Source organism: Triturus cristatus, chromosome 5_1 (assembly GCF_964204655.1).
Source record: "Triturus cristatus chromosome 5_1, aTriCri1.1, whole genome shotgun sequence".
Taxonomy (NCBI): Eukaryota; Metazoa; Chordata; class Amphibia; order Caudata; family Salamandridae; genus Triturus; species Triturus cristatus.
The window spans coordinates 80,944,889-80,970,222 of NC_140587.1; the positions used below are offsets into that span (position 1 = coordinate 80,944,889).

Consider the following 25,334-nt stretch of genomic DNA (forward strand, 5'->3'; position numbering starts at 1 on the left):
CCCAAATGGTAATGCAGATACGGGTATGTAATGGTAGTAAAGGACTACACGTCATTATACTCACCCTAAACCTGTTGTTGAAAAAAGTCCATCCCAACAATTCAGAACATTCATTTTAATTTTTAGACTGCTATGAGGTTGTGGCTGTTTAATTATTATGATCATGTTGTGTTTTACTGGCTTTCTATATACCCAGCCCTTTAGAGCCTCTTGGGCAGTTAATGTCTGTTAATGTTTAGGCTACTATCCTGCTGTTATCGGACTTAAATTACCCTAACATTTGGGCCATATTTGTTTGTCTGTCTTACTCTTCTCAACTACTATCTGCCGTATTACATAAGTATGACATCGGAGAGACTGTGTCGAAGGCTGCAAAGAGGTCCAGGAGGATGAGGGCCACAGTCTCTCCTCTGTCGAGGAGCCAGCAAATGTTGTCTGTCGCGGCAAGAAGGGCAGTTTTGATGCTGTGGTTCTTCCTGAAGCCTGATTAGGAGGCGTCGAGGATGTTGTTTTAGTCTATGAAGGAGGCGAGTTGTTTGTTGATGGCTTTTTCCATTACTTTTGCCGGGTACAGGAGTAAGGAGATCGGTCTGTAGTTCTTGAGGTCAGTGGGGTCGGCTGAGGATTTTTTTCAGGAGGGGGTTGATCTCTGTGTGTTTCTGGTCGTCAGGGAAGGAGGCGTTCTCAAAGGAGCGGTTGATGATTCGTTGCAGCACTGGGGCGATGATGTCTGCTGCTTTGTAGTAGATGTGGTGGGGGCAGGGGTCTGTAGGGGCCCCGGAGTCGGGGTCGTAGTCGGTTGGCTTCATGGACTTCAGGGTGTCTTCAATGCTGATGGTGGTCCAGCTGTCAAGTATCAGCTGTGTGTTGCAGGAGGTGGTGGGTGTGGGTTCTGCATGGGGGCTGTTGTCATCAACGTTGTCATAGATGGTCTTGATTTTGAGATGGAAAAAGGCGCCGAGTCTGTCGCAGAGGTCCTGAGAGGGTGGGATGTCAGAGGTCTCGCTGTTTGGTTGTGCAAACTCTTTGATGATGCCAAAAAGTTACTTTCTGTTGTGTGCGTGAGTGGAGATTCTGTTCAGGAGTGCTTTCTTCCTTGAGTATCTGATGAGTTTGTGGTGGGATGTGATGGCTGTTTTGAAGCTGTTGAAGTCTGCTGTTGTTTTGGAGTTCCTCCATAGCTTTTTGAGGTGTCTGCAAGTGCGTCTAGATTCTCGGAGTTAGGTGGAGAACCAGAAGGCTTTCTCGGCGTGGGGGTTGGAGGTTTTCTTGAGGGGGGAAATCGTGTTGGCGCAGTCGGTGTAGGGTATGGGCTGCAGTGGTTGGGTCATCATCTGTGGTGGTGGGTGCGGAGCTGCTGAGGGAGGCGGTGAGCTGGTCATCAGGGATCAGCTAGTGAGGACATTTGGGGGTGATGTTGGTTTTGAAGGTGAAGTGGACACAATGGTTGTCCGTCCATAAGAGTTCGGAGGTATGGCTGAAGGCGAAGGGGTTCCCTGCTGTGAAGATGAGGTCGAAGGTGTGTCATGCTGAGTGCGCTGGTTCTGGTACGATCTGTTTGAGTCCGATGTTGTGGAAGTTGTCCAGGCGGAAGGCGGAGTTGGGGTCTAGGAGTTTGTCGAGGTCTCCCAGCAGGGTGTAATCGGTGGAGGTGATGGCTTGCGGGGCGATGATGTCGGCGTTCAACTCGTAGAAAGGTGTGTGGGGCCTGTAGATGAGGGTGCCTCGAAGGGTGGTGGACGGGTTGGTCTGTATTTTGAAATGGAGGTGTTCTTTCAGGTCTGTAGGTTCGTCTGTGTAGGTGCTCAGGCAAAGGTTGGACTTGTGGGCGATGGCAATGCCTCGTCCGGGGTGGTTGGGACGGTCCTTCCGTGTGATCTTATAGAACTTATAGCCTTCGGGGATGGCTATCACGATGTTGGGTCCCGAGGCGGCGTTGGTCCAGGTTTCAGTGAGGAAGGCGACATCAGGGGTGGTGCTGTCGAAGAGATCCCAGATTTCCGTAGCGTGTCTGTGGAGGGAGCGGACATTGAGGAGGATGCATTGCAGGGTTTCTGGTGTGGTGGAGTTGTTGCTGAATGGAGGAGGAGGGGCCTGGGTCTCAGCGAATGTGACAGTGTCGGCAGGGGAAGGGTCCGTGGGTGTCGTGGGGTGAAGAGAGTTTGCAGTTGTTGTTCTTGCTTGTGTTGAGAGCGTAGAGAGCCGCAGAGCTGTAGTGCTGGTGGGATGGGGGGGCAGGGTTCCTGGCGCTGGTCACGGTCGGACGCAGACGGGCTAGCCTTCGGTGCGACTTCAGCGCAGCGTCCGCCATTAAGTAGGGGTTGTGGGAGTGCAGGTCAGCAGGGAGGTGGGAGCGGGAACAAGCAGGTGGGGGGAGGGGCCGCGGGGGCCACAGCAGTGGGAAAGGAGGCAAAAGAGAAGGAGAAAAAGAGGAGAAGGAGAAATTAATTTAAAAAAGGAGTAAAAAACAATAAAGGCAGAAATAAAGAGGATAAGAAGAGGAAAATAAAAGGGCAGAAACTGAAGAGCAGGCTAGATGCAAGGCAGAGCGAGGCACAGGCCTTGAACCAGGGTCAGGGGAGGATGCAGGAGGCAGAGGCACTCAAGGTGGAGCTGCACGCCTGGGAGAGCAGTATCCTGGCCAAAGGCCAGGTTTCTTATGCTTGATACCAGTGGTGGGTGAAGGTCCTTTTGGCAATCATGCTTGTGTATTTTTTTTTATATCCCTTATTTTAACGTTTAAAGCCCTGATGAAGTCAAGGTATCGCAGGCCTATCGACGAAACACGTGTTGGCTGAACTGTGTTATTGGCTGAAACATTGTATGCCGGTTGTGCTATTCTTCGATTAATTGGATTTTCCATTGACTGTGTGAAACTCAACTCACCCTGCTTATGAAGATTTATGGACGACGCCTCCTTTTGACCCAAACAGATGACTTGGATTAAAGTGGACTTTACATCAAGTGTCGTTGGAATCACCATTGTCTCTTTATTAAAACCTGGGTGCTCGGATTAGTTTGAGATTGTATTGTCCCCCTTTTATGAGGGACATATTAAGGGTGTTTTGGTAACCGACCCTTTTTTCCTATGAGCACCGTTTAAGATAATTGGGTTTTCTACTTTCCGCATACGCAGTGCTGAGCGCCTATTGTTGCTTTTTGGACCTGGTTACCAAAGTGTATGTAAGCATAGATTATGTTTTATTGCTGAAAATCTCCTATGGAGGTCAACAATGAACATCCTCAAAACAGTGTAAATATAAATGCATTTCAATTATGTTCCTAAGTTGAAATATCATGATATTAACACATTTTATACATTAAAAATGAATGCTATTATCAATGGAACATAAATAAAGTGAGCACTGGTTGCATTCATTAACTGGTTGAGACTGAATATAATTACTACAATGTGTGCAGTTCTGGTCAATCCCTCTTACACCGTCTCACCTTCCCTTATTTACATTTTCACAAAAAACCATGTGTGCACAGATGAAGAAAGAAGTCTCTCGTAAAACGGCCACATTGTGAAATATGGTTGCATACTTTGGTACAGCTGTATCAACAATAGGTTTCATGCTTTTTAATAAGGTTCAGCACTGTTGATCCAAAATGTAATTAAGCTCCGGTGCTCGTGGTCTTAAAGACTTGAATGAATGAATTTATTAACTGTACAATTAATTAAAATCATTACAGTAAAACATTCAGCATATAAATTCTAAAAACAGTGATAAACCTTCAGTTTGTTATAGATAAACGTTGCCGCCCCTCCCCGGTGCCATCCCGATCGGCCTTCGTTGGAGTTTATAGTCTTGGTCGTGTGGCCTTAAGCACGATCCAGAAGCCCCCTTGGATCCATAAAAATAGGCTGCATTACCAAGGAGTGACCTGTTCCCCTTGGCGCTCTGATTAGTAATCATATGGGGTGCAGTCCAAGAGGCCGTTCTGAAAGTGCAAAAAGCGTCAGTACTTGATTGAAGCCCCCTCAGCTTTCTTCCGCTGGATTTACAGTGCTCTTCCCCAGGGTTTTATTACATTAATTCACAGCTTTTAGGGCGGTCCTGATGTGATGAATGAATTTTCCCAGTCTTGCTAGGGCCGACGTATTTGAGGTAGAGAGGCACATGTCTGACGCTTCGCTACAGGACTTTATTCCGTTGATGATACAGATCAGGCGCAGTAGTCGCCGCCGTTCGTTGTTAAGGTTAGGGCAATAGCATAGAAGATGCAACCACGATTCCCTTGTGTAGGGACATAGTCTGCAGTTTGTGGATTCACCCCTTCGGGCCCATGCGGGGTTGAAATCTGCAATTCTTAGAGTGGTTAATCTCATTAGCCATCCCTGGACACGTGTTTCGAGGTTGTTGCCTCTCGTCAGCAGGGAGTAGGAAGAGTGTAGGGTTGCTAGTGTAGGCTGTTAAAATCATATCAGGTCTGGTACCTCTCGTAACAACGCAGGTGCGTAACCTAGAGCCCGTCGGCTCTCGGGGCTCAGGGAGCCACTAAATAACTAAACAAATTGGTCGCACACTGCTTACCTACCAACGTGTTACCCCAATGAACTGTGGTCCCTGTAGTCAGCATCGGCGGGTACGCCTATGCTCAGTGGTGCGTGCAAGTCAGAGTAGCGTTAGCCATCCCTGGACACGTGTTTCGAGGTTGTTGCCTCTCGTCAGCAGGGAGTAGGAAGAGTGTAGGGTTGCTAGTGTAGGCTGTTAAAATCATATCAGGTCTGGTACCTCTCGTAACAACGCAGGTGCGTAACCTAGAGCCCGTCGGCTCTCGGGGCTCAGGGAGCCACTAAATAACTAAACAAAATGGTCGCACACTGCTTACCTACCAACGTGTTACCCCAATGAACTGTGGTCCCTGTAGTCAGCGTCGGCGGGTACGCCTATGCTCAGTGGTGCGTGCAAGTCAGAGTAGCGTTAGCCATCCTTGGACACGTGTTTCGAGGTTGTTGCCTCTCGTCAGCAGGGAGTAGGAAGAGTGTAGGGTTGCTAGTGTAGGCTGTTAAAATCATATCAGGTCTGGTACCTCTCGTAACAACGCAGGTGCGTAACCTAGAGCCCGTAGGCTCTCGGGGCTCAGGGAGCCACTAAATAACTAAACAAAATGGTCGCACACTGCTTACCTACCAACGTGTTACCCCAATGAACTGTGGTCCCTGTAGTCAGCATCGGCGGGTACGCCTATGCTCAGTGGTGCGTGCAAGTCAGAGTAGCGATAGCCATCCCTGGACACGTGTTTCGAGGTTGTTGCCTCTCGTCAGCAGGGAGTAGGAAGAGTGTAGGGTTGCTAGTGTAGGCTGTTAAAATCATATCAGGTCTGGTACCTCTCGTAACAACGCAGGTGCGTAACCTAGAGCCCGTCGGCTCTCGGGGCTCAGGGAGCCACTAAATAACTAAACAAAATGGTCGCACACTGCTTACCTACCAACGTGTTACCCCAATGAACTGTGGTCCCTGTAGTCAGCGTCGGCGGGTACGCCTATGCTCAGTGGTGCGTGCAAGTCAGAGTAGCGTTAGCCATCCCTGGACACGTGTTTCGAGGTTGTTGCCTCTCGTCAGCAGGGAGTAGGAAGAGTGTAGGGTTGCTAGTGTAGGCTGTTAAAATCATATCAGGTCTGGTACCTCTCGTAACAACGCAGGTGCGTAACCTAGAGCCCGGCGGCTCTCGGGGCTCAGGGAGCCACTAAATAACTAAACAAAATGGTCGCACACTGCTTACCTACCAACGTGTTACCCCAATGAACTGTGGTCCCTGTAGTCAGCGTCGGCGGGTACGCCTATGCTCAGTGGTGCGTGCAAGTCAGAGTAGCGTTAGCCATCCCTGGACACGTGTTTCAAGGTTGTTGCCTCTCGTCAGCAGGGAGTAGGAAGAGTGTAGGGTTGCTAGTGTAGGCTGTTAAAATCATATCAGGTCTGGTACCTCTCGTAACAACGCAGGTGCGTAACCTAGAGCCCGTCGGCTCTCGGGGCTCAGGGAGCCACTAAATAACTAAACAAAATGGTCGCACACTGCTTACCTACCAACGTGTTACCCCAATGAACTGTGGTCCCTGTAGTCAGCGTCGGCGGGTACGCCTATGCTCAGTGGTGCGTGCAAGTCAGAGTAGCGTTAGCCATCCCTGGACACGTGTTTCGAGGTTGTTGCCTCTCGTCAGCAGGGAGTAGGAAGAGTGTAGGGTTGCTAGTGTAGGCTGTTAAAATCATATCAGGTCTGGTACCTCTCGTAACAACGCAGGTGCGTAACCTACAGCCCGTCGGCTCTCGGGGCTCAGGGAGCCACTAAATAACTAAACAAAATGGTCACACACTGCTTACCTACCAACGTGTTACCCCAATGAACTGTGGTCCCTGTAGTCAGCGTCGGCGGGTACGCCTATGCTCAGTGGTGCGTGCAAGTCAGAGTAGCGTTAGCCATCCCTGGACACGTGTTTCGAGGTTGTTGCCTCTCGTCAGCAGGGAGTAGGAAGAGTGTAGGGTTGCTAGTGTAGGCTGTTAAAATCATATCAGGTCTGGTACCTCTCGTAACAACGCAGGTGCGTAACCTAGAGCCCGTCGGCTCTCGAGGCTCAGGGAGCCACTAAATAACTAAACAAAATGGTCGCACACTGCTTACCTACCAACGTGTTACCCCAATGAACTGTGGTCCCTGTAGTCAGCGTCGGCGGGTACGCCTATGCTCAGTGGTGCGTGCAAGTCAGAGTAGCGTTAGCCATCCCTGGACACGTGTTTCGAGGTTGTTGCCTCTCGTCAGCAGGGAGTAGGAAGAGTGTAGGGTTGCTAGTGTAGGCTGTTAAAATCATATCAGGTCTGGTACCTCTCGTAACAACGCAGGTGCGTAACCTAGAGCCCGTCGGCTCTCGGGGCTCAGGGAGCCACTAAATAACTAAACAAAATGGTCGCACACTGCTTACCTACCAACGTGTTACCCCAATGAACTGTGGTCCCTGTAGTCAGCGTCGGCGGGTACGCCTATGCTTCCGCCCGTTCTCCGTGGTTATTTTAGGGGACACTGTGCAGGCGCTGGTTTTAACCCGCACTCAGGTGTCTTCATATAGTGATCTAATTGCATTCAGTAGGTTTGGAGGGATGCCCCAGTTTTCTAGCTTCCACCATAATCTTCTACAAACAACTTTGTCGAAGGCTGTGCTATAATCCATGAAGCAGCAGAAAAGTGGAGGATGGTTCTTCTGGGTTGCCTGGGCTGATAAGTGCGCTAGCGCCAGTACATTATCCATGGTCGATGACTGTGACCTAAAGCCAGTCTGTTAGAAGGGCATGATCCTATTCTCTTCAGCCCACGTCTCCAAGTCCTTCAGTAGTAGGCGGGCATAAGCCTTATCTTCAAGGTCAAGCAGGTCGACGAGCCTATAATTTGATGGCTTTAAACGGTCTCCTTTTTTGAAAATAGGGACCAAAATGGAGCCCCTCCAGGAGACAGGGGTTATGGCTGTCAAGAAAGTGTGGTTGTAAAGTGGAATTAGAATTGCCGACAAGAAGTTGGGAGCCTTTTGAAGATCGGTGCTGGGATCCAGTTGGGCCCTGGGGCCCCATCGTTCTTCATGTTCTTGAAGGTGCTTATGACCATTTGGGGGTTTATCTAGGCTTGTGGTGTACAATGTTCCTCGGCCGCGGTTCTCTTACCCATGGGTGAGTTGCCTGGGCTTGCAGTCGTAACTCCTGATTTTGCACTAAATTGCCACACTCGGCCTGCCCCACAGCTGGCCCCTTCTGTACTATCCTTATTTAGGGGGGCAATTGCATATAGCTGCTTGACGTGAATCAACCAGTCTTTTTCTGCTACTTCGTTTTCTCTTGAGAGTCCTCGGCTGCTCAACTGGTTTATATGTCTCTAAAGTTGCGCTGTATTCTTCTGCTTAAGCAGGGAGAAGACTTTGAGCCATTCCCTTTCTATGGTGGAATTTTAATGTTCTCATAGTTTCTTCCTTAGGGCTGCCCTCAGCGATGCAACCGAAGTTCCCTCCAGTAGTCCGCCCCCTCTTTTCTTTATTGCGAGGGCCTTACGTAGGAGCCGTTTGCTTTTTCGTATGTCTTTGTTTGGCCAGGTACCACCAAATCTTGGTTGCCATTTGAACCTGGGGCATTGTGGCTAGGGATTCCCAAGCTTTGCTTGTAGGTCCTCAACAATATTCTTCCAGTCCATTATGGGTGAGAGCGACGAAGACAGACAACCTTCCTGTTTCTGATCTAACCACAGTTGGAACGTGTTGCCTGTCTTGTCTTACCATTTAATCCTCCTCAAGACACTATGTTTGTCATCCCCTCTTGACACACAAATGGTTTGGTGGATAATGGCTGGCGGAACATTCAGCTGGAACACTGCTCTTTATGGCCCGTTGTCACTTTCCGTCCTATCTTCAACTTTAAAATCTTTCAATCTGGCCACCATCGCTTCGCTGGCCATGATGTAGTTGATTCTTGAGGTGTCCCTGAAGGTGGGGAGGGGGTCCCAGGAATTCGAGCGGGCTTTTTTCAGTGCGTGAGTTGAGGTCAGATAATGATTGTTAGTTAGATTGAAAAAGTAGTCAGCTTTATCGAGATCCTTCAGGTTGAAATCCCCGGCTAGAATAACCTGGTATGATTTATATTTGAATAAGAGGTCATCTAATTTCCCTGACTATGCCTCCAACTGATCTCTCATGGTAGTCTGGCCCGGGTTGATGTAGCAGTTTATTATCAGCAGGTGCATTGGGTGTGATTTGAGGTTCAGGCCTCTGATGTGTAGGGCTTGCAATCCGGGTGAGGTTAGGTTAAAATCTGTAGCTTCGAGGGTGCATTTGTGCTGTATAAAAACTTATAGACCACCAGCCTGTCGGCCAAATAGATTCTTTTTTATGGCTGGGACAAAGTGTTCGTAATACCCTGCCAGTAGAGTGCTGGACAGAGCCCAAGTCTCTTGGAGACAAAGTATATCACTGATTTCCAGAAACTGCTTCAAGTTTTCATTTTCGCTGATTTTACTAATCCCAGCTATATTCCAGGAAATGTAGGTTAATTGCTGCTTGTGGAATACTCGTCGCCTGGCATCTCCCCTGCCGGGATGGGTTCCACCGCAGTTAGGAATGCTGCTGCCATCCTCTTGAAATTCCAGATAGGTCCGGAGCAAAGGGGGCTACGCGAATTTCCCGATGGTTATTTTGGCATGAGAACCTAATGCCCGTTGTGTCTCTATGGCCCATCCGAGTTCTGCCCGGGGGTCCCAAGCTGTTTGTCCCAGGCAGGATCAACCAGGGGGCCTTGCCCCTATTATCCGGTGCTAAGATATGTGGGTATTTTGGGGGCGGCAGCATCTGGACATTGATGCCCCACTCTGCAAGTTGTGTAGAGCTGTTCACCACGGCTTGTTATATTTTTTTTGTACTTCAGGCCCACCACTGTTGGGTCACCGTATGTGTCCCCCTTCATGTTCAGGAATTTCACCCATTCTAAGTCACCCGTTTGTGTCTGTTCTAGGGTGGCCAGATGTTTGAAAAGACGTAGAATGTTACTCCGGTTCGGGATGTCGTGCTGTCTCGTGCTAAGAAACCTCAGAGTGAGGACTACCTAACTGTTGGTGAGCCTGTAGTTTGGGCCACTGTTCCCTTTCCTGGGGTGGGCTTTGCAGAAATTGATCCTGTGCTTTGGTATCCTTGTTCGGTTGTAGAGGATCCTACTTGGGACCGCTTGCTGTAGCCTTGAGTGCTCTTAGTACCAGACTGGTGCCCTGGTTTTAGCTGAAGTGGGTTTGGATCAATCGTTTGCAGTGCAATTGTAACCATCGCTGACTGGGGGCTTGTTTCAGGAGGTGCCGGACTTATTCCAGCTGTTGAATCATTTCCTATAGGCTGGTCTGGCCTTGCTGGTGACTTTTGGCCCCTCACGGTTAAGGAGCACGGTGATGTTGTTTCTATTTGCTGGTCTCCCGGAGGCAGGGAAACTGGGGAGTCCTCTTTGCCCAAATTTTTAGCAATGAAAATTGGGTAGGGCTGAGTAGTTTTGGTACCCCCTTGCTGGGGTGGGTGGTCGGTCTTCAACAGCTGCAGTTGTCTCCCTCTTGACTTAGTTTTTTTTCAGTTGTTTCTTCAGCTTCTTTTTTGCTCTCCTTGATAGGGTCGTTGTACTGAGGGAATGTTCCTGCAAGTCTGTTGGCGGGACATTGCTATCCCCGCTACCCCCACAAATTGGGCTTGGTGTGCCTTGGGCTGTTTTAGATCTACTAGCAGGGTTCTCAATCGTTTGAGTCGCTCTTTTGTCCTGTTCGGCTGCTGTCTTCGGTTCCGGTCCCAGTTGGGGCCCGGCTGGCTGACGCGCCTCCTGAAGATAGCCGTTAGCCGACGCCCTGTCATCTGTGTTGTTTATACTCAACACCTCCCTGCGTCCTTTGGCTATCTCTACTATGTCTGCTAGGAGCTTGGGGAGAGAGGCCCATTTCTCCATGAGGATTGAACAGCAACACGAACAGTCCGCCGCGTTGGAGACCAGGTACTGGGAGATCCTGTTGTCTAGTTCCTCCACCCTGGAGCTTATGTTGGCTAGATGGCCTGCAATAGCTTGTAGGAGGTTTATTTGAACTTCCATTATAGATGATTGCCACAGAAGAGTTTTATTAGTAGCACAGTTTATCTCGGTTGAGGGAGTTTTCTCTAGATTCTCGTCTGCACTGGCATTGCTGAAGTTGTAATCTACTTTTAAATGGGGGGCCCGTGGAGGCGATGATGAGAACAATAGATTTGGGGTTAATTCTAAGGATATTTCAATCTTTTGGCCAAGATTGTGGAGGAATGAAGCTGTGAGCTCCCCTCCCACAGGGGATTCTGGGCCCCTGCTGACTGAGTGGGACCAAGGGCTCTTAGATTTTTGTTCGGTCTCCATGCTCTGACTTTCTGGGCTGAGGCCTTTAAGCTGACGAATTAGCGCTGTCGTCCCTACTGTAGCAGCTTCTTTGGTAGGGACTGCCTCGTGGATATTGCTAATTGTGGCATCGTGCCCCGTTTCTAAGAGTGGAAGAGAGGTTTGCCACTTGAGTAGATCATTAGACTGCGTTACATCAGGTTGCTTGCAGACTACAGCCACCATTTCCTTCTCGTTCCTGGCCACCTCGGAAGGAAGTAGGCCATCCATGCATATGCGGGTATGATCGGAGGGCCGTCTACCCGGCCCTTTGGGACTGCTGTCTTGAGCCGAGCGCAGGGCGTAGGGTGGAGTTCCCTGGATGGTGCCATGATCGATGCTAGGGGTGTTGTTTTCCCTAAAAAAGTATCTAATCGAGCCCCTTTGTGCGGCGTCTTCGGGAATTTCATTTAAGCTATCTGTAAGTGATTTGCTCCTTGTAATCCTAGTAATCCTTTTTTTGGAGAAATGACCATTGGGGGTTACGTCCGGTGTCGTACGCAATCTGCCTTTTCTTTTGGGCCCCATTTGCTAGGTGAGCCACTGAGGATGCTCCTCCTGCTGCCCAGCAGCCCAATCAGTCCAAGGCGCGTCAGTTGCCGCTCTTACCGATCTTGTGCTGCTGCAGATGCTAAGGGGGCAAATGCTCCTTTCTTTAATGCTGTAGTATTGCGAGAGTGGTTCCTTTAAAGGTGCTTTGGCGTGGCCGTGGTTGTATGCTATGCCCCCTAGTGTAAAGTTATCTTCTCCCAGGTGGGAGGGCTGGGCAGGGAGCAGGTGGAGCTGATGGAAGGAGGCAGACAGGTCAAGCGGGGCACACAGGGCGGGTCACAGGCTGCACGTGCACCTAGTCAGGCCGCCTCTGTGACTGCCGCCGAGGGCACGCACTCACCGTGGCCGCCTCCTAATGGCGGCCGCGCTTGCCACTATTATCTGCCTATAGCCGAAACCAGGCTCACCGAGGCTCACCTGTGTCTTGCTGAACACTCCTGCCGGTGTAGTTAAGATTTAAGCGGCACGATGCTCGGTGCTCCGCTGTGGGAGGCCCCCACGCTCGGCCTCAGCTGCTCAGCTACCCGCAGCTGGACCATTGCTGTTCGGGATCCCCCTGCTGTGGGGGGTGGGGTCGGCCGGGGCGAGGAGCTGAGTTGTTGAGGCAGGCAAATTGGCGTCCTCTTCCCTCTTCCTCGCTGTCTGTTGACGACTGCGAGGCTGCAGTCCGCGTGCGGTGCGTGAAACTACGGCCTGGATTCCTGGATTGCGTCTCCACACTCCAGACTTCTTAACCTGAATAATGTCAGTCCATTCATCTCATAATTTGTTCTTCAAACTGAAACAATTCCGAGCAAAGTCCAATTTTTTACATAGAACATCATTTAATGGCTGAGGCTTCTCCAGGTCAAGTGTGACCAATGCTGCGAGAAAATTAGGAAATACCTATTTTGTACAAAAAAAACCTGGTATACGATACAGTAGTGCTTTTTCCTGAGTACCGGTTATACTCAGCTCTAGTTTTGCAGCTTGTATGGATAGACGTTTTCAACATATATCAAGAAACTTCAGGGCCTTATCCTGTGATTAATCTAAAATCCTTGTTTATTTACAGCCGTACATTCAATTCCCTATAAGAGCGTTGGAAGTATTTTGGCGGGGTATACCTTGAGTATGGATACTCGTTGTTTCTGTGGTACATCACCAATTATTTCTAGTGATGCGGGGGTTTTAGCAGCTGTGCCGCCTGATCTCAGGAACGAGAGGCCATAATACATGAAACATTAATAATATATCAGACTTTTATCTGCCCTCATTCAGAATTTATAAGCTCTGCTGTCTTTGGGCCCATTTTGGATATCACAAACTGTGCTGTCATGTGACCCTATTCAGAATATCACAGACTGTGTGTGTTGAGGTGTGAGAGTGTCACACTAGTGACTCTTTAGATCAGATACTTGCATGTGTGGTTACATTAACCTGAATTGCACAACTAATACCTAAACTTCTGCAAGAATTTGAAATCCGTCATTAAAACTGACGTCCTTCTGCCTGTTCTTCTGTTTTGCAGGATGTCAGAAGCACCCTGGACAGGTAAGGCTGGTTTATTGTCCTCCTCTGTGTGTAAGGAGCAGGTCGGGCTGCAGTGTGGAAATGTCAGTACTGAGCTCACACAAACCCACTCTGCTGCCAGAGCAGTGCCACCTCATACAATTATTATATGTAGATCACCTCATAGGTACTCTCCCGTCTTTCAAACACTGTTGAGGCCCCCAGGCTTGTTCTCAAAACATCTACAGACTTCAAAAACTCTTTGTCATTCTAAAAAACATTAGTTGATTTTTCAAGAAATTACCTTGAGACTTCACAAACTCTTAGTCTTGCGAAAATACCCCCTGAATCCAGGGAAATTCTCTGGTGTCCACAAAACGCATCTTTGTCCACAGAAACTGCCACAGGTTTTCCACAAACCCACATACATAATATATTGCTAGTGCCTATCTGACTGCAAGTCCTCCCAGTACCCAGAAGTAATTTTCCAATAGAAATGAAAGTGGGCACAATTAACAAAGGTTTTCTGGGGCATTAGCAACTATATGAATACAACTAATTCTGAGATAATGACTGGTATAGTAGACAGATTTGTACTACATTATGTGGTTGCTGATTTACAATATTATGATACATTTGTTATTTAGGTTTAATATTTCACAATCAAAGGTTTATGCATAATGGTGCATTCCACACAGATGTGTTATATTCAGAAGGCTGTGCTCAAACTCTTCTCACCCACTTGTGATTAACACTAGGGATTTTCAAGGGAAAAGCTTTGGAGCAGTTAATCAAATTTAAAGCAAACGTCTACTCTTATGTGATATGTTCACCTAACATGTAATGCACGGCACATCAATCCATCAGTTTCAGCCCCGGTGAGGGCTTCAAAAGAATATAGTTCATAAAAACAAGAAATAGATGGAGTGCAGCAGTTGTTAAAAAAAGAGACAACATAAAATGGGCCTGGATTGCATCAGTATCATTCAGTGTCATAAAGATGCACATGAAGGAATGGCACTCAGAGGTTTGCCTTGGGCTAATGGAAGTCGCAGTTGAATTAAGATGTCCTGCCTGCAATAGAACACTATGCACAGAAATGGGCTTGTACCTGTGTCTAAGTCACAATGTCATGTATTGTCCAAAATGCAGGTATAAACGAATCCACGGGTCATTGTATAAAAGAGTACACTTTACACTTTCTCTTCTGATCCACTTGTTAGATTTAGTTCCTTTAATGTGGATATCAATTCATCCGAATACTTTTTCAATTTATGCCTACTTTCATTTTTACTCATTCTTTAGTAATATCGCTCCAGTCTTCAAAAGGCTCTTCCAGTCCTCATAAACCCAACTCTGTTCCTTAGATCTGCAATTCGTGGGAAGAAACCTTTTTTGTCCCTCAGTGACTTCCTTTCAGCCTACAGCATCCTCGCGTCAGCATCAAATCAATCCCCAAACCTTTGAAAGTGTTCCAGGACCCTTACTTAAGTCACCAAAGACGGGGAGAGAGAGTTGGAGACTAAAATATTGAGAAACAAAGAGAAGGAGGAAGAAGAAAGAGAGGTAGAAGAAGAGACAAAGGCAGATGACCAGAAAGGGAGCAAGAAGGGTGAAGAAATGTAGAGGGAGGTGTAGAAGAGGAGAGTGAAAGGGACACCGGCAGGAATTGGAGAGAAGAGCTCCTGCTTGCTATTGGCACCATTTCAATTTTGGAGCTGCCCTGGAGTGAATATCCAGTGCATGTCGTTTAGGATAATCTGAAAGCAGTTTGAGTCCTAAAAGGACTTATCCTCTGATACTTTACAGAATAGCACCAGGGAGAAGTTCACAACAAAAAGAGATAGAAGAAAAGTCGAGGACCCATCTTAGGGAGGTGTTCGAAGGAGCCAGCAAGACGTAGTCAAACCAAAGTCTGTAGACTGGAATGAGATATCCACAAGCAGAATATGCAGCAGGGTCCATGATGTAGGACCTCAGAGACTCCAAGGTGCAGGACCTCAGAGACTCCAAGGTGCAGGACCTCAGAGACTCCAAGTTGCAGGACCTCAGAGACTCCAAGTTGCAGGACCTCAGAGACTCCAAGTTGCAGGACCTCAGAGACTCCAAGGTGCAGGATCTCATAGACTCCAAGGTGCAGGATCTCATAGACTCCAAGGTGCAGAAGCTCATAGACTCCAAGGTGCAGGATCTCATAGACTCCAAGGTGCAGGACCTCAGAGACTCCAAGGTGCAGGACCTCAGAGACTCCAAGGTGCAGGACCTCAGAGACTCCAAGGCGCAGGACCTCAGAGACTCCAAGGTGCAGGACCTCAGAGACTCCAAGATGCAGGACCTCAGAGACTCCAAGATGCAGGACCTCAGAGACTCCAAGGTGCAGGACCTCAGAGACTCCAAGGTGCAGGATCTCATAGACTCCAAGGTGCAGGATCTCATAGACTCCAAGGTGCAGGAGCTCATAGACTCCAAGGTGCAGGACCTCACAGACTCCAAGTTGCAGGACCTCAGAGACTCCAAGGTGCAGGATCTCATAGACTCCAAGGTGCAGGAGCTCATAGACTCCAAGTTGCAGGAGCTCATAGACTCCAAGGTGCAGGATCTCATAGACTCCAAGGTGCAGGACCTCAGAGACTCCAAGGTGCAGGACCTCAGAGACTCCAAGGTGCAGGACCTCAGAGACTCCAAGGCGCAGGACCTCAGAGACTCCAAGGTGCAGGACCTCAGAGACTCCAAGATGCAGGACCTCAGAGACTCCAAGATGCAGGACCTCAGAGACTCCAAGATGCAGGACCTCAGAGACTCCAAGGTGCAGGACCTCAGAGACTCCAAGGTGCAGGATCTCATAGACTCCAAGGTGCAGGATCTCATAGACTCCAAGGTGCAGGAGCTCATAGACTCCAAGGTGCAGGACCTCACAGACTCCAAGTTGCAGGATCTCATAGACTCCAAGGTGCAGGAGCTCATAGACTCCAAGTTGCAGGAGCTCATAGACTCCAAGGTGCAGGATCTCATAGACTCCAAGGTGCAGGACCTCAGAGACTCCAAGGTGCAGGACCTCAGAGACTCCAAGGTGCAGGACCTCAGAGACTCCAAGGTGCAGGACCTCAGAGACTCCAAGATGCAGGACCTCAGAGACTCCAAGTTGCAGGACCTCAGAGACTCCAAGGTGCAGGACCTCAGAGACTCCAAGGTGCAGGACCTCATAGACTCCATGGTGCAGGATCTCATAGACTCCAAGGTGCAGGAGCTCATAGACTCCAAGGTGCAGGAGCTCATAGACTCCAAGGTGCAGGAGCTCATAGACTCCAAGGTGCAGGATCTCATAGACTCCAAGGTGCAGGACCTCATAGACTCCAAGGTGCAGGACCTCATAGGCCCTTAAGGTGCAGGAGCTCATAGGCCCTTAAGGTGCAGGAGCTCATAGGCCCTTAAGGTGCAAGAGCTCATAGGCCCTTAAGGTGCAAGACCTCATAGACTCCAAGGCGCAAGGTTTTGAGCAGAAGGACGTTCAGAGTAGAAGGGATAGTTTGTGACACTTTCAATACCCCAGAGCTGCTTTGTGTGTGTGTGTGTGTGTGTACATACATACCAAGTTACCAAGTGCTGTTGTGCAGGCGCTCCTGTGACTACAATATTTTATTTCTAATAGGGTGCTGCTCCTTTTCAGATCCTGTGGCTTCTGAGTGTTCCCTAACAATGAAATGATTTGTGTGCCCCCTCAGGTGTAAGGAGGTGAAGTTTCAGGATCCAGAGCAGATTAAGAAATATAAAGGTAAGTGGGCTTGAGCCAACAGGCCCCTTCCATCCCCTCCCCCCAGACCTGTGATAAGACCCCTTCTAAGTGCAGATCCTCTGGCCGAGGCCCAGGACAGGAGCCATGAAAATGCCTAACAATTCAACGGGGTCCCTTCAGAGCGGAGCTCGATCATGGACACAATGAAACTAAAGCGTGTCTGATCCTGGGGCCTGTATAAGCTGCAGTACAGCCCTCTCACTGAGAGATGCTGCATAGTGTGAACTTATAATCAGAGTAAAGCATGGTCTGTGTATGCAGCCTACTGTATCTACTACACCTAAAGTCCTGGGAGGGCTACTGCAGCCTTAGACCCTGTGTGTCTGATCCTGGAGTGAGGCTGCACTCTGTGAACTTATAATCAAAAGCAGTCCCTCACTACTCTGTGTACTATAATTTGCAGTGCAGTACAGTGTAATCACTAGTGCAGTGTTTAGTGCAATGTGATGTGTGGTGCTCTTTCTAGCACAGTGGGTGTTTTGCACTGTGTACCTGGAATGCTATCTAGTGCAGTGTACTCTCTAGGACAATCTAGTTCTGTGTTTGCTCTCTAGCATAGTGGGCTGATAATGAATACTAACACTGTGCGTTCTGTAGTGTTTTTTGGCATAGGTGCAAACTTCCCTCACTCTGAACATGTTTAGGAGATGCAGAAGTGCAGGTGACGGTCGTTCAGAAACCAAAGGTTACAGGGACATTATAGTTTGGTTCTGAATTTGGTCACCCAAAACCGTAAAAAATCAGCAGTTTTACTTATAGTTAGACTTATGTTAAGAAACTAAGACTCGTGTCCTTAAGATACTTAATGCAAAAAGAACAATTGATGGACAGAATGTTAAACAATGTCAAACATTCACCCTAGTACAAAGATTCTACCTTAAATCCATAGTTTTTTGATTCCCATGCCATTTCAGTTTGGACCCAGCCATATGCAAATCAGTCTTGGCCCTGTGCCTCATGGGAAGAGTACAGCCTGAACTACCAGGCCAGGTCCTCCCTGGACTGGAAACAAGCATCCTAGGACCGGTTTCGGGTTTTCACCGCTCATCAGCCAGGCTAGCTTGACTCCAGTGGCACGAGTTATAGTTTTTTCAAATAAGTCTAACTATAGGTATAACTATAACTGCAGAATTTCTATGGTTTTGTGCAACTAAATTCAGAACCTAACTATAACGTTCCTGTAACCCTTGGTTTTATCAGTGAATTTCTATGTTTTTTTTATCACGCACGTTAATTTTACCAGCCGAGGTATGGCTCTACTTCATGCACCTTTGACCGTGCATAGCATGGGGGTGGATGCAGTGGTTTTTTACTCCATTTGTTTTCGGATTCTCAGATCCTCCACGATTTTACCCAGGGAGACACAATGAGGCCAGCAGGGGATCTGCAAATCCACAGATCAGATATTTTTTTTTTAAGTGGGCAATATTTTGTCCACCAGGGCTCCCTAAGGGTTCCCTCTATGTGTCCGATGGAGTACAGGATGCATGCATCCTGACCACTTATCTGTATTTGCACTCTCCTTTTCCCATCCTCCAGTTGTGTGAATATCGAATGTACAGCACCCTATACCAAAAAGAACCTGCCGCAAGGCTGAGGGAGATACGAATCTTTAGTGAGTGCACCATACACTAGGATACTGGGACAGCCTGATGTGCAAGGTCTCTTACCCACCCCCATGTAAAACTCTGCAGAGGGAGAAAGTCGGGGATAGCCTTACCGAAGCATAATGGTGGGCGTTTCCTTGAATTTAAACTTTTGGGTATCGATGCGGCCCATGATTAAGGATGGGCCCGGGAGATGAATCACAGTGTTCAAGTATAAAAATCCGAAAACTACCAGAGGGTGATGCCAACATTGCACCACAATTCCCAGAATGCCCCTGATTGGATGATGGGGGGATATGAATGAACTCACTTTGATAAAGACCGTCAAGGTTGAAACGCGTTAGTGGTTACTGGTGATGTGGATGGTAATTTCCTGTGAATAAAATTTGAAAAAAACTCCTGAGAGTGCGTTGTACTTGCATTTGAGTATATATAATATATATATGTATATATGTGTATATATATATATGTGTGTGTGTTTATGTGAAACACTGCAAAAGACAATACAGTGTACAAGACAGTACAAGTAGCAAGAACACTGTACTGTGTGGATCACTGTATGAGACAGTACAGCTTACAAGACAGCATTATCAAAATACTGCACTGTATAGCACACTGCCTTAGAGGCCACACTGTGCATGACAGTACAGTGTGCATGACAGTACTAGCAAAAACACTGCACCGTATGGAACACTGCGCAAGAGGGCACTGTACAAGACAGTACTGTGCACAAGACAGCTCACATTGTTCTAGATGCGATAGTTTACTAGAGATGCCAGTAACCAGATACAGCCACTTCTCAGAGACCATTTTCTCCCTACCATTATTTTGGATGTTTTTATTTATTTATTTATTTATTTATTTTTAGCATTTATAAAGCACACTATCACCTATCAGGCATCCTGGCGCTGGCATATAAGTGCACAGAGAGACTATTGTTTCGGGGAGATGCCAGAATAACCATGTCGTGCACTAGGAAAGAGCCAGGTTTTTAATCTCTTCCTAAAAGGCAGGAGATCAACCTGATGTCTCATTTCCAGTGGGAGCTTATTCCATAATCGGGCGGAAGAGATACGAAAAGCTCTCCCTCCAGAATTTATTTTTTTAAATCTTGGCACCTTCACTAGTCTAGCTGACAAAGAGTGAAGGCTTCTCTCAGGTGCATACCAAGCAAATTTCCTCAGCATAAGTTCTGGTCCAAATCCATGCAAGGCCTTAAAAGCTATGCAGAGGGATTTAAACTGGATTCTCAATCAATCAATCAATCAATCAGTCAATCATGGTATTTGTAAAGCATGCTACTTACCCGTGAGGGTCTCAAGGCGCTGAGAGGGGGGGTAGTAGAGGGGGGGGAGTTGCGCTACTGCTCGAAGAGCCAGGTCTTGAGGAGTCTTCTAAAGGCGAGTAAGTCTTTGGTCTGCCGTCGCTGGGTAGGTAGGGTGTTCCAGGTCTTGGCGGCAAGGTAGGAGAAGGATCTGCCGCCGGGGGTTGTTCGTTGGATGCGGGGGACGGCGGCGAGTGTGAGGCTGGCGGAGCGGAGCTGGCGGGTGGGGGTGTGGAAGCTGAGTCTGCCGTTCAAGTAGGCTGGTCCGGTGTCGTGGAGTGCTTTGTGTGCGTGGGTGAGGAGTTTGAAGGTGATCCTCTTGTCGACGGGGAGCCAGTGTAGGTTTGTCAGGTGGGGGGTGATGTGGCTGCGGCGGGGGACGTTGACGATCAGTCGGGTGGAGGCATTTTGGATGCGCTGTAGTCGTCGTAGGTGTTTGGCTGGGATTCCGGCGTAGAGTGCGTTGCCGTAGTCCAGCCTGCTGCTGACGAGGGCCTGTGTCACCGTTCTTCTTGTTTCGGTCGGGATCCACTTGTAGATCCTGCGAAGCGTGCAGAGGGTGTTGAAGCAGGAGGAGGAGACGGCGTTGACCTGTTTGGACATGGAGAGGGAGGAGTCGAGGATAAATCCTAGATTGCGTGCGTGGTCGGTGGGTGTCGGTGCTGTCCCGAGAGTGGTCGGCCACCAGGAGTCGTCCCAGGCCGAGGGGTTGGGTCCGAGGATGAGGACCTCCGTTTTTTCCGAGTTCAGTTTCAGCCGGCTGCTCCTCATCCAGTCGGCGATGGCCTTCATTCTGTCGTGGATGTTGGTTTTGGCGGTGCGCGAGTCCTTGGTGAGGGAGAGAATGAGCTGAGGGTCGTCAGCGTAGGAGATGATGTTGAGGTTGTGGTGGCGGGCCACTTGTGCGAGGGGGGCCATGTAGATGTTGAACAGCGTAGGGCTGAGGGAGGAGCCCTGCAATATCGGAAGCCAGTGCAGTTCTGCCAAGGCCAAGGAGGTCGAGAACCGTCTTGACTTCCCCAATGCCAATTTAGCTGCAATTGCTTGGATCCTCTGGAGTCTATCTAATAGGTATCTCGGGGAGTTCAGCAGCAAAGCATTACAATAATCTAATCAGCTTAACATGGTGCTTTGGGCTACCAATACTCGCCCATGAATTGGCAAGAGTGGGAAAATTTTACGAAGGACTCTAATAATATGTTTGTAATCAAAATAGAATGGATCACTTGTACCTGTTATCCAGGGTTAAATGGTTTTTCAACTGTTCCTTAAAAAACCCTCATTCACGTTTAGATGGTTTGGATGGCGGTATATCTTGATTCTCCGCCTAAATAACGTGACAGCATCATCATTGGGTTTAGTTTATGCTTCCTCCACCCGGAGGGAACCACTGGATATTTGCAGTAGTGATCAGAGATAAAAAATATAGGATGAAGTTCTCGTGTCCAGTGAATCAGTGTGTTAAAAAGGGGAAAGATATTTCCTCGTGCTACCTAGACTATAATTTTTATTTTTGTCTGGTGCATGGGAAAAGAAGAAAATGGGAGGAAGTTGTGCAGGATGGGCGTGTAATGTGTCCGCTGCACAATCAGTCCAAAAAGTGGGACTCTAATAATAGCAAAACAGCTCCCCACAGTTTTGTTAACCTGAGATTCGAGCGTCAGCTTATTATTAAACATGATACCCAAATTCCGAACCTTGTCAACAGGCAACGGTGGACGTGCCTAATTAGATGGCCAAAAGTTCGGGGGCAGCATGGGGGGTGCCTTCCCTGCTAGGCAATAGAGAACTTCGGTTTTATCAGCATTGAATTGCAATGAGTTTTCCTTTAGCCAGTAAGCTATATCTCGCATGCACTTATGAAACACTTCAAGAGATGTGGACTGTTCTCCCTCCAAGGAGAGGATCAGTTGAGTGTCATCCGCATAATTAACAATGTTAATATTATGTGCCCTTATGACGGGGATCAAAGGTTTCATGTATATATTAAATAAAATCGGGCTGTTCGCTGAGCCCTGAGGAACACCATGCGAAGTGTTAATAAAATCAGATTGATAGGGAGGTATCGCCACTGCCTGACTCCTATAAGAGAGGAAAGATTGAAACCACTTCAAGGCGATACCTGATATTCCCACCTCCCTCAATCTCGGCAAAAGAATGACATGGTTGACCGCGTCGAACGCGGCAGAGAGGTCAAGCAGGATAAGAACCGCCGCTTGACCTCTATCTGCCCGCATACGAAGCTCATCCATTACTGTCACCAGGGCAGGCTCTGTGCCATGTGCAGGACGAAACCCGAATTGCACATCTTCTAAGATCCTGTTAGTTTCCAGATATTTGGATAATGATCTACTAACTATGCGCTCTACGATTTTTGCTGGATAAGGCAGCAGGGAAATTGGCCTGTAGCTTTTAGGATAGAGTCGTTTTTGAATCAGAGAGGTAAATGAAGGTTGAAATAGTCCCTGAAATAGTGGCTTTCTTGTGCACACAGTGCAGTCTTCTTGCTAGTTGTACTGTTGTGTACAGTGTGCCCTCTGGGGCAGTGTGCTCTACAGTGCAGTGTTCTTGTAAATGCTGTCTTCTACAGTGTCCCAGACAGTGCAATGTTCTTGCTAGTTGTACTGTCTTGTACAGTGTGCCCTCCAGGGCAGTGTGATGTCTGCTGCAGCGTACCTTTGAACACAGTGTGAAACACTGTACAGTGCACTGCATACTGCAGTTTTCTGTTTAATGCAATGTACCACTAGTGCAGTGAGCTGTCTAGTGCAGTGTGCTCTCTAGTATACCATACCATCTATTACAGTGTGTCATTTGGTGCAGTGAGCTCCCTAGCCCTGTGTACTCTCTAGTGCAATCTGACGACTTGTACATTGATTGAAAGCGAAATTGGCTACTTCAGAAAGATTTGCCCGTGCTCTTGAGTTAACCAACCGAGATTCAGTCTGTGTCCCTACCCGCTGGAATCAAGGAAATGGAAAGAGAAACAAGAGTGGAGACTAGCCACAATGGAAGTTGTGCATTAACACAAAGGTCTTGAGTTGTTTTCTAAAGATAAATAGATGAGGCTGGAAATGGAGAGGGTGTGGCAAATCTACCACTTACTGCAGTGTACTGTCTGGTTCAGCACTGTGGTCAGCATAGTATAGTGTACTGTGTAGTGCAATGTGCTCTCTAGAGCAATGCGTCATCTAGTGCAGTGCGATACGTAGTACAGTGTGCTGTCCGGTGCAGTGTTTTGTGTAATGGCGCACTTTCTAGTGTGTTGTACTCTCTAGTGCTGTATGCTGCCTAGAGCTATGTGCTGTCTAGTACAGTGTATTTTCTTGTGCAGTGTGTTGTCTTATATATTATTCATTCTAGTGCAGTGTATAGTGTTTTTTTAACACTGTCGGCTGCCTATTGCAGTGTGTAATCTCTTGCAGTGTGCTAATTGGTGCAGTGCACTGTCTGGTACATTGCACTTTTTAGGGTTCAGTTGAATGAAGTGTGTGGTCTAGTGTGGTAAGTTTAATGGTGCAGTGTGCATCTAGGACTGTGTGCTCTCTACTGCACTGTAGTGTCAAGTGCAGCATACCATCTACTGCAGTGTGCTGCCCATCATTGTGTGTTGTCTAGAGCAGAGTGCAGCTTTGCACAGTGTTACCTCTACTAAGTTATGCAATGATGTACTGTGTGTCGTTTTGTACAATGTGCTTTCTTTATGCTATATTGTGCAGCTCAACATCAAGTACAGTGATGTGCTGTCTAGAGCTGTGCACCATCTAATAGAGTGTGCTGTCTGCATTGAGCTGTATACTATGGTGTACCAGGTGTTACTGAGTACCATACAGTTTATTTTATTTATTTATTTCTGGTATTTATAAAGCGCGACACTCATCCCATAGGATATCAAGGCGCTATAAGAAAAAAGGGGGACTATTGAGATTTATGCAGAGGGAGTTAGTTTTGTGGAAAAAGGTGGGTTTTTAGTTTTTGCCGGAACTGTAGAAGGTTTGTAGTATGTCTAAGATCCATGGGTAGCTCGTTCCATCTTTTGGCCGCCAGATATGAAAAGGCTCGTCCACCTGTCCTTGCCCTGAAAATGCGCTTAGGTTTTGCCAGGGCTGAGTTATTGGACCTTAGGTTTCTGTTTGGAATATAGAATTCAATTTTACCTTGCAGGATTGTGGGGCCTGTTTTGTGGAGGGCTTTATGCGCGTGACAAAGTATTTTGAAGGTGGCTCGTTGACGCATTGGTAGCCAGTGGAGTTTTCTCAGGCATGCGGTTGCCGAGTCTCGTTTGCCTTTGTTGCATACCAATTTGGCTGCCTGATTTTGTAAAACCTGTAGGCGGGAGAACAGTTGCTCATTCATCCCTTCGAATAAGGCATTGCCATAATCCAGGCGACTGACCAGAAGGGCCTGGGTGATTGTGCGCCGGCAGTCCAATGGGATCCAAGAGAAGATTTTGGCCAGGAGTTTCAAGATTGCAAAGCCTTTGCCCCAGAGTATGCGTACATGGTCTTTCATGGACAATGCGTCGTCCATCATGATGCCAAGGTTTCTGGCGTACTGTTTTGGGGTGGGGGCTGTTCCCAGTGACGATGGCCACCACGTATCGTTCCATGATAGTTTGGCTCTTCCGAACAGTAATATTTCGGATTTTCCGGCATTGAGTTTAAGGCAATGGTTGCTCATCCATTCTGCCATTTCGGAGAGACAACTATGTAGTTTTTTCTTAGTTGTTTCCAGCCCTTCGTCCATAGTCACTATCAGCTGTGTATCGTCGGCATATGAACATATGCCGATGCCCCACTTTCTTCCAATGTCGGCTAGAGATGAAACATAGACATTAAAGAGAGTGGGGCTTAGTGAGGACCCTTGTGGGACCCCACAGCCAATAGGACGGAGTTGTGAATGAAATTGACCCATATGCACTGCTTGGGTGCGGTTACTTAAAAATGATTTGATCCATTTTAACGCTGTGGCTTGTATTCCTTTACTCTGGAGGGTTTTTAGTAGGCATTTGTGCGATACCGTGTCAAACGCCGCTGACAGGTCTAGCAGTATCAGAGCCACAGATCCTCCTTGGTCTGTGATGCATCTGACACTGTCCGACACTGCCAGCAACGTTGCTTCGGTGCTGTTGTTTGCTCTAAAGCCAGTTTGGGTGGGGTCCAGGAGTGAGTTGTCCTCCAAGTATTTGGACAGTTGTGAGTTGACCATTTTCTCCAAAGCCTTGGAGAGGTAGGGGAGCTGGGAAATTGGCCTGTAGTTCTCTGGGTTAAGAATGTCGGATCCGGCTTTCTTCAAGAGGGGGGTTACAAATGCGTGTTTCCAGGATTCTGGAAAGGACGCAGAGGTGAGGGACTGATTAAAAAGTTTGGTGATGAGGGGGCAGAGTGTTGGTACGATTTCTGAAAATACAAAATATGGGCAGGGGTCTGCAGGAGAACCGGATTTAATTGTTTTGAGAACCGCTAACACCTCCTCTTCGGAGAGTGGATGGAAGTTGGTTAGGCATGGGGAGTTGCCTACGTCTAGATAGATGTTATCTTTGTCGGATGTAGGCAAGTTTTCGTCAGGGCTGTCCGATGGGGTCATGATATGGGAGGAGGTAAAGGTAGAATAAATTTTGTTAACCTTTTCAGAAAAAAAGGTGCTAATCCGTTCGCATGCCTCAGTTG

At 47.9% G+C, this 25,334-nt stretch overlaps 1 protein-coding gene across 1 annotated transcript in view; it reads left to right on the plus strand.

Annotated features, from left to right (window-relative positions):
* LOC146830253 (E3 ubiquitin-protein ligase TRIM39-like) overlaps positions 1 to 25,334 on the plus strand; it is a 175,605-nt gene that overhangs the window by 125,163 nt on the left and 25,108 nt on the right. The window contains exons 4-5 of the mRNA XM_085604453.1: positions 12,961 to 12,983; positions 16,664 to 16,713. Coding sequence (XP_085460579.1) covers positions 12,961 to 12,983; positions 16,664 to 16,713 — 73 coding nt within the window. The remainder of the gene's footprint in view (positions 1 to 12,960; positions 12,984 to 16,663; positions 16,714 to 25,334) is intronic.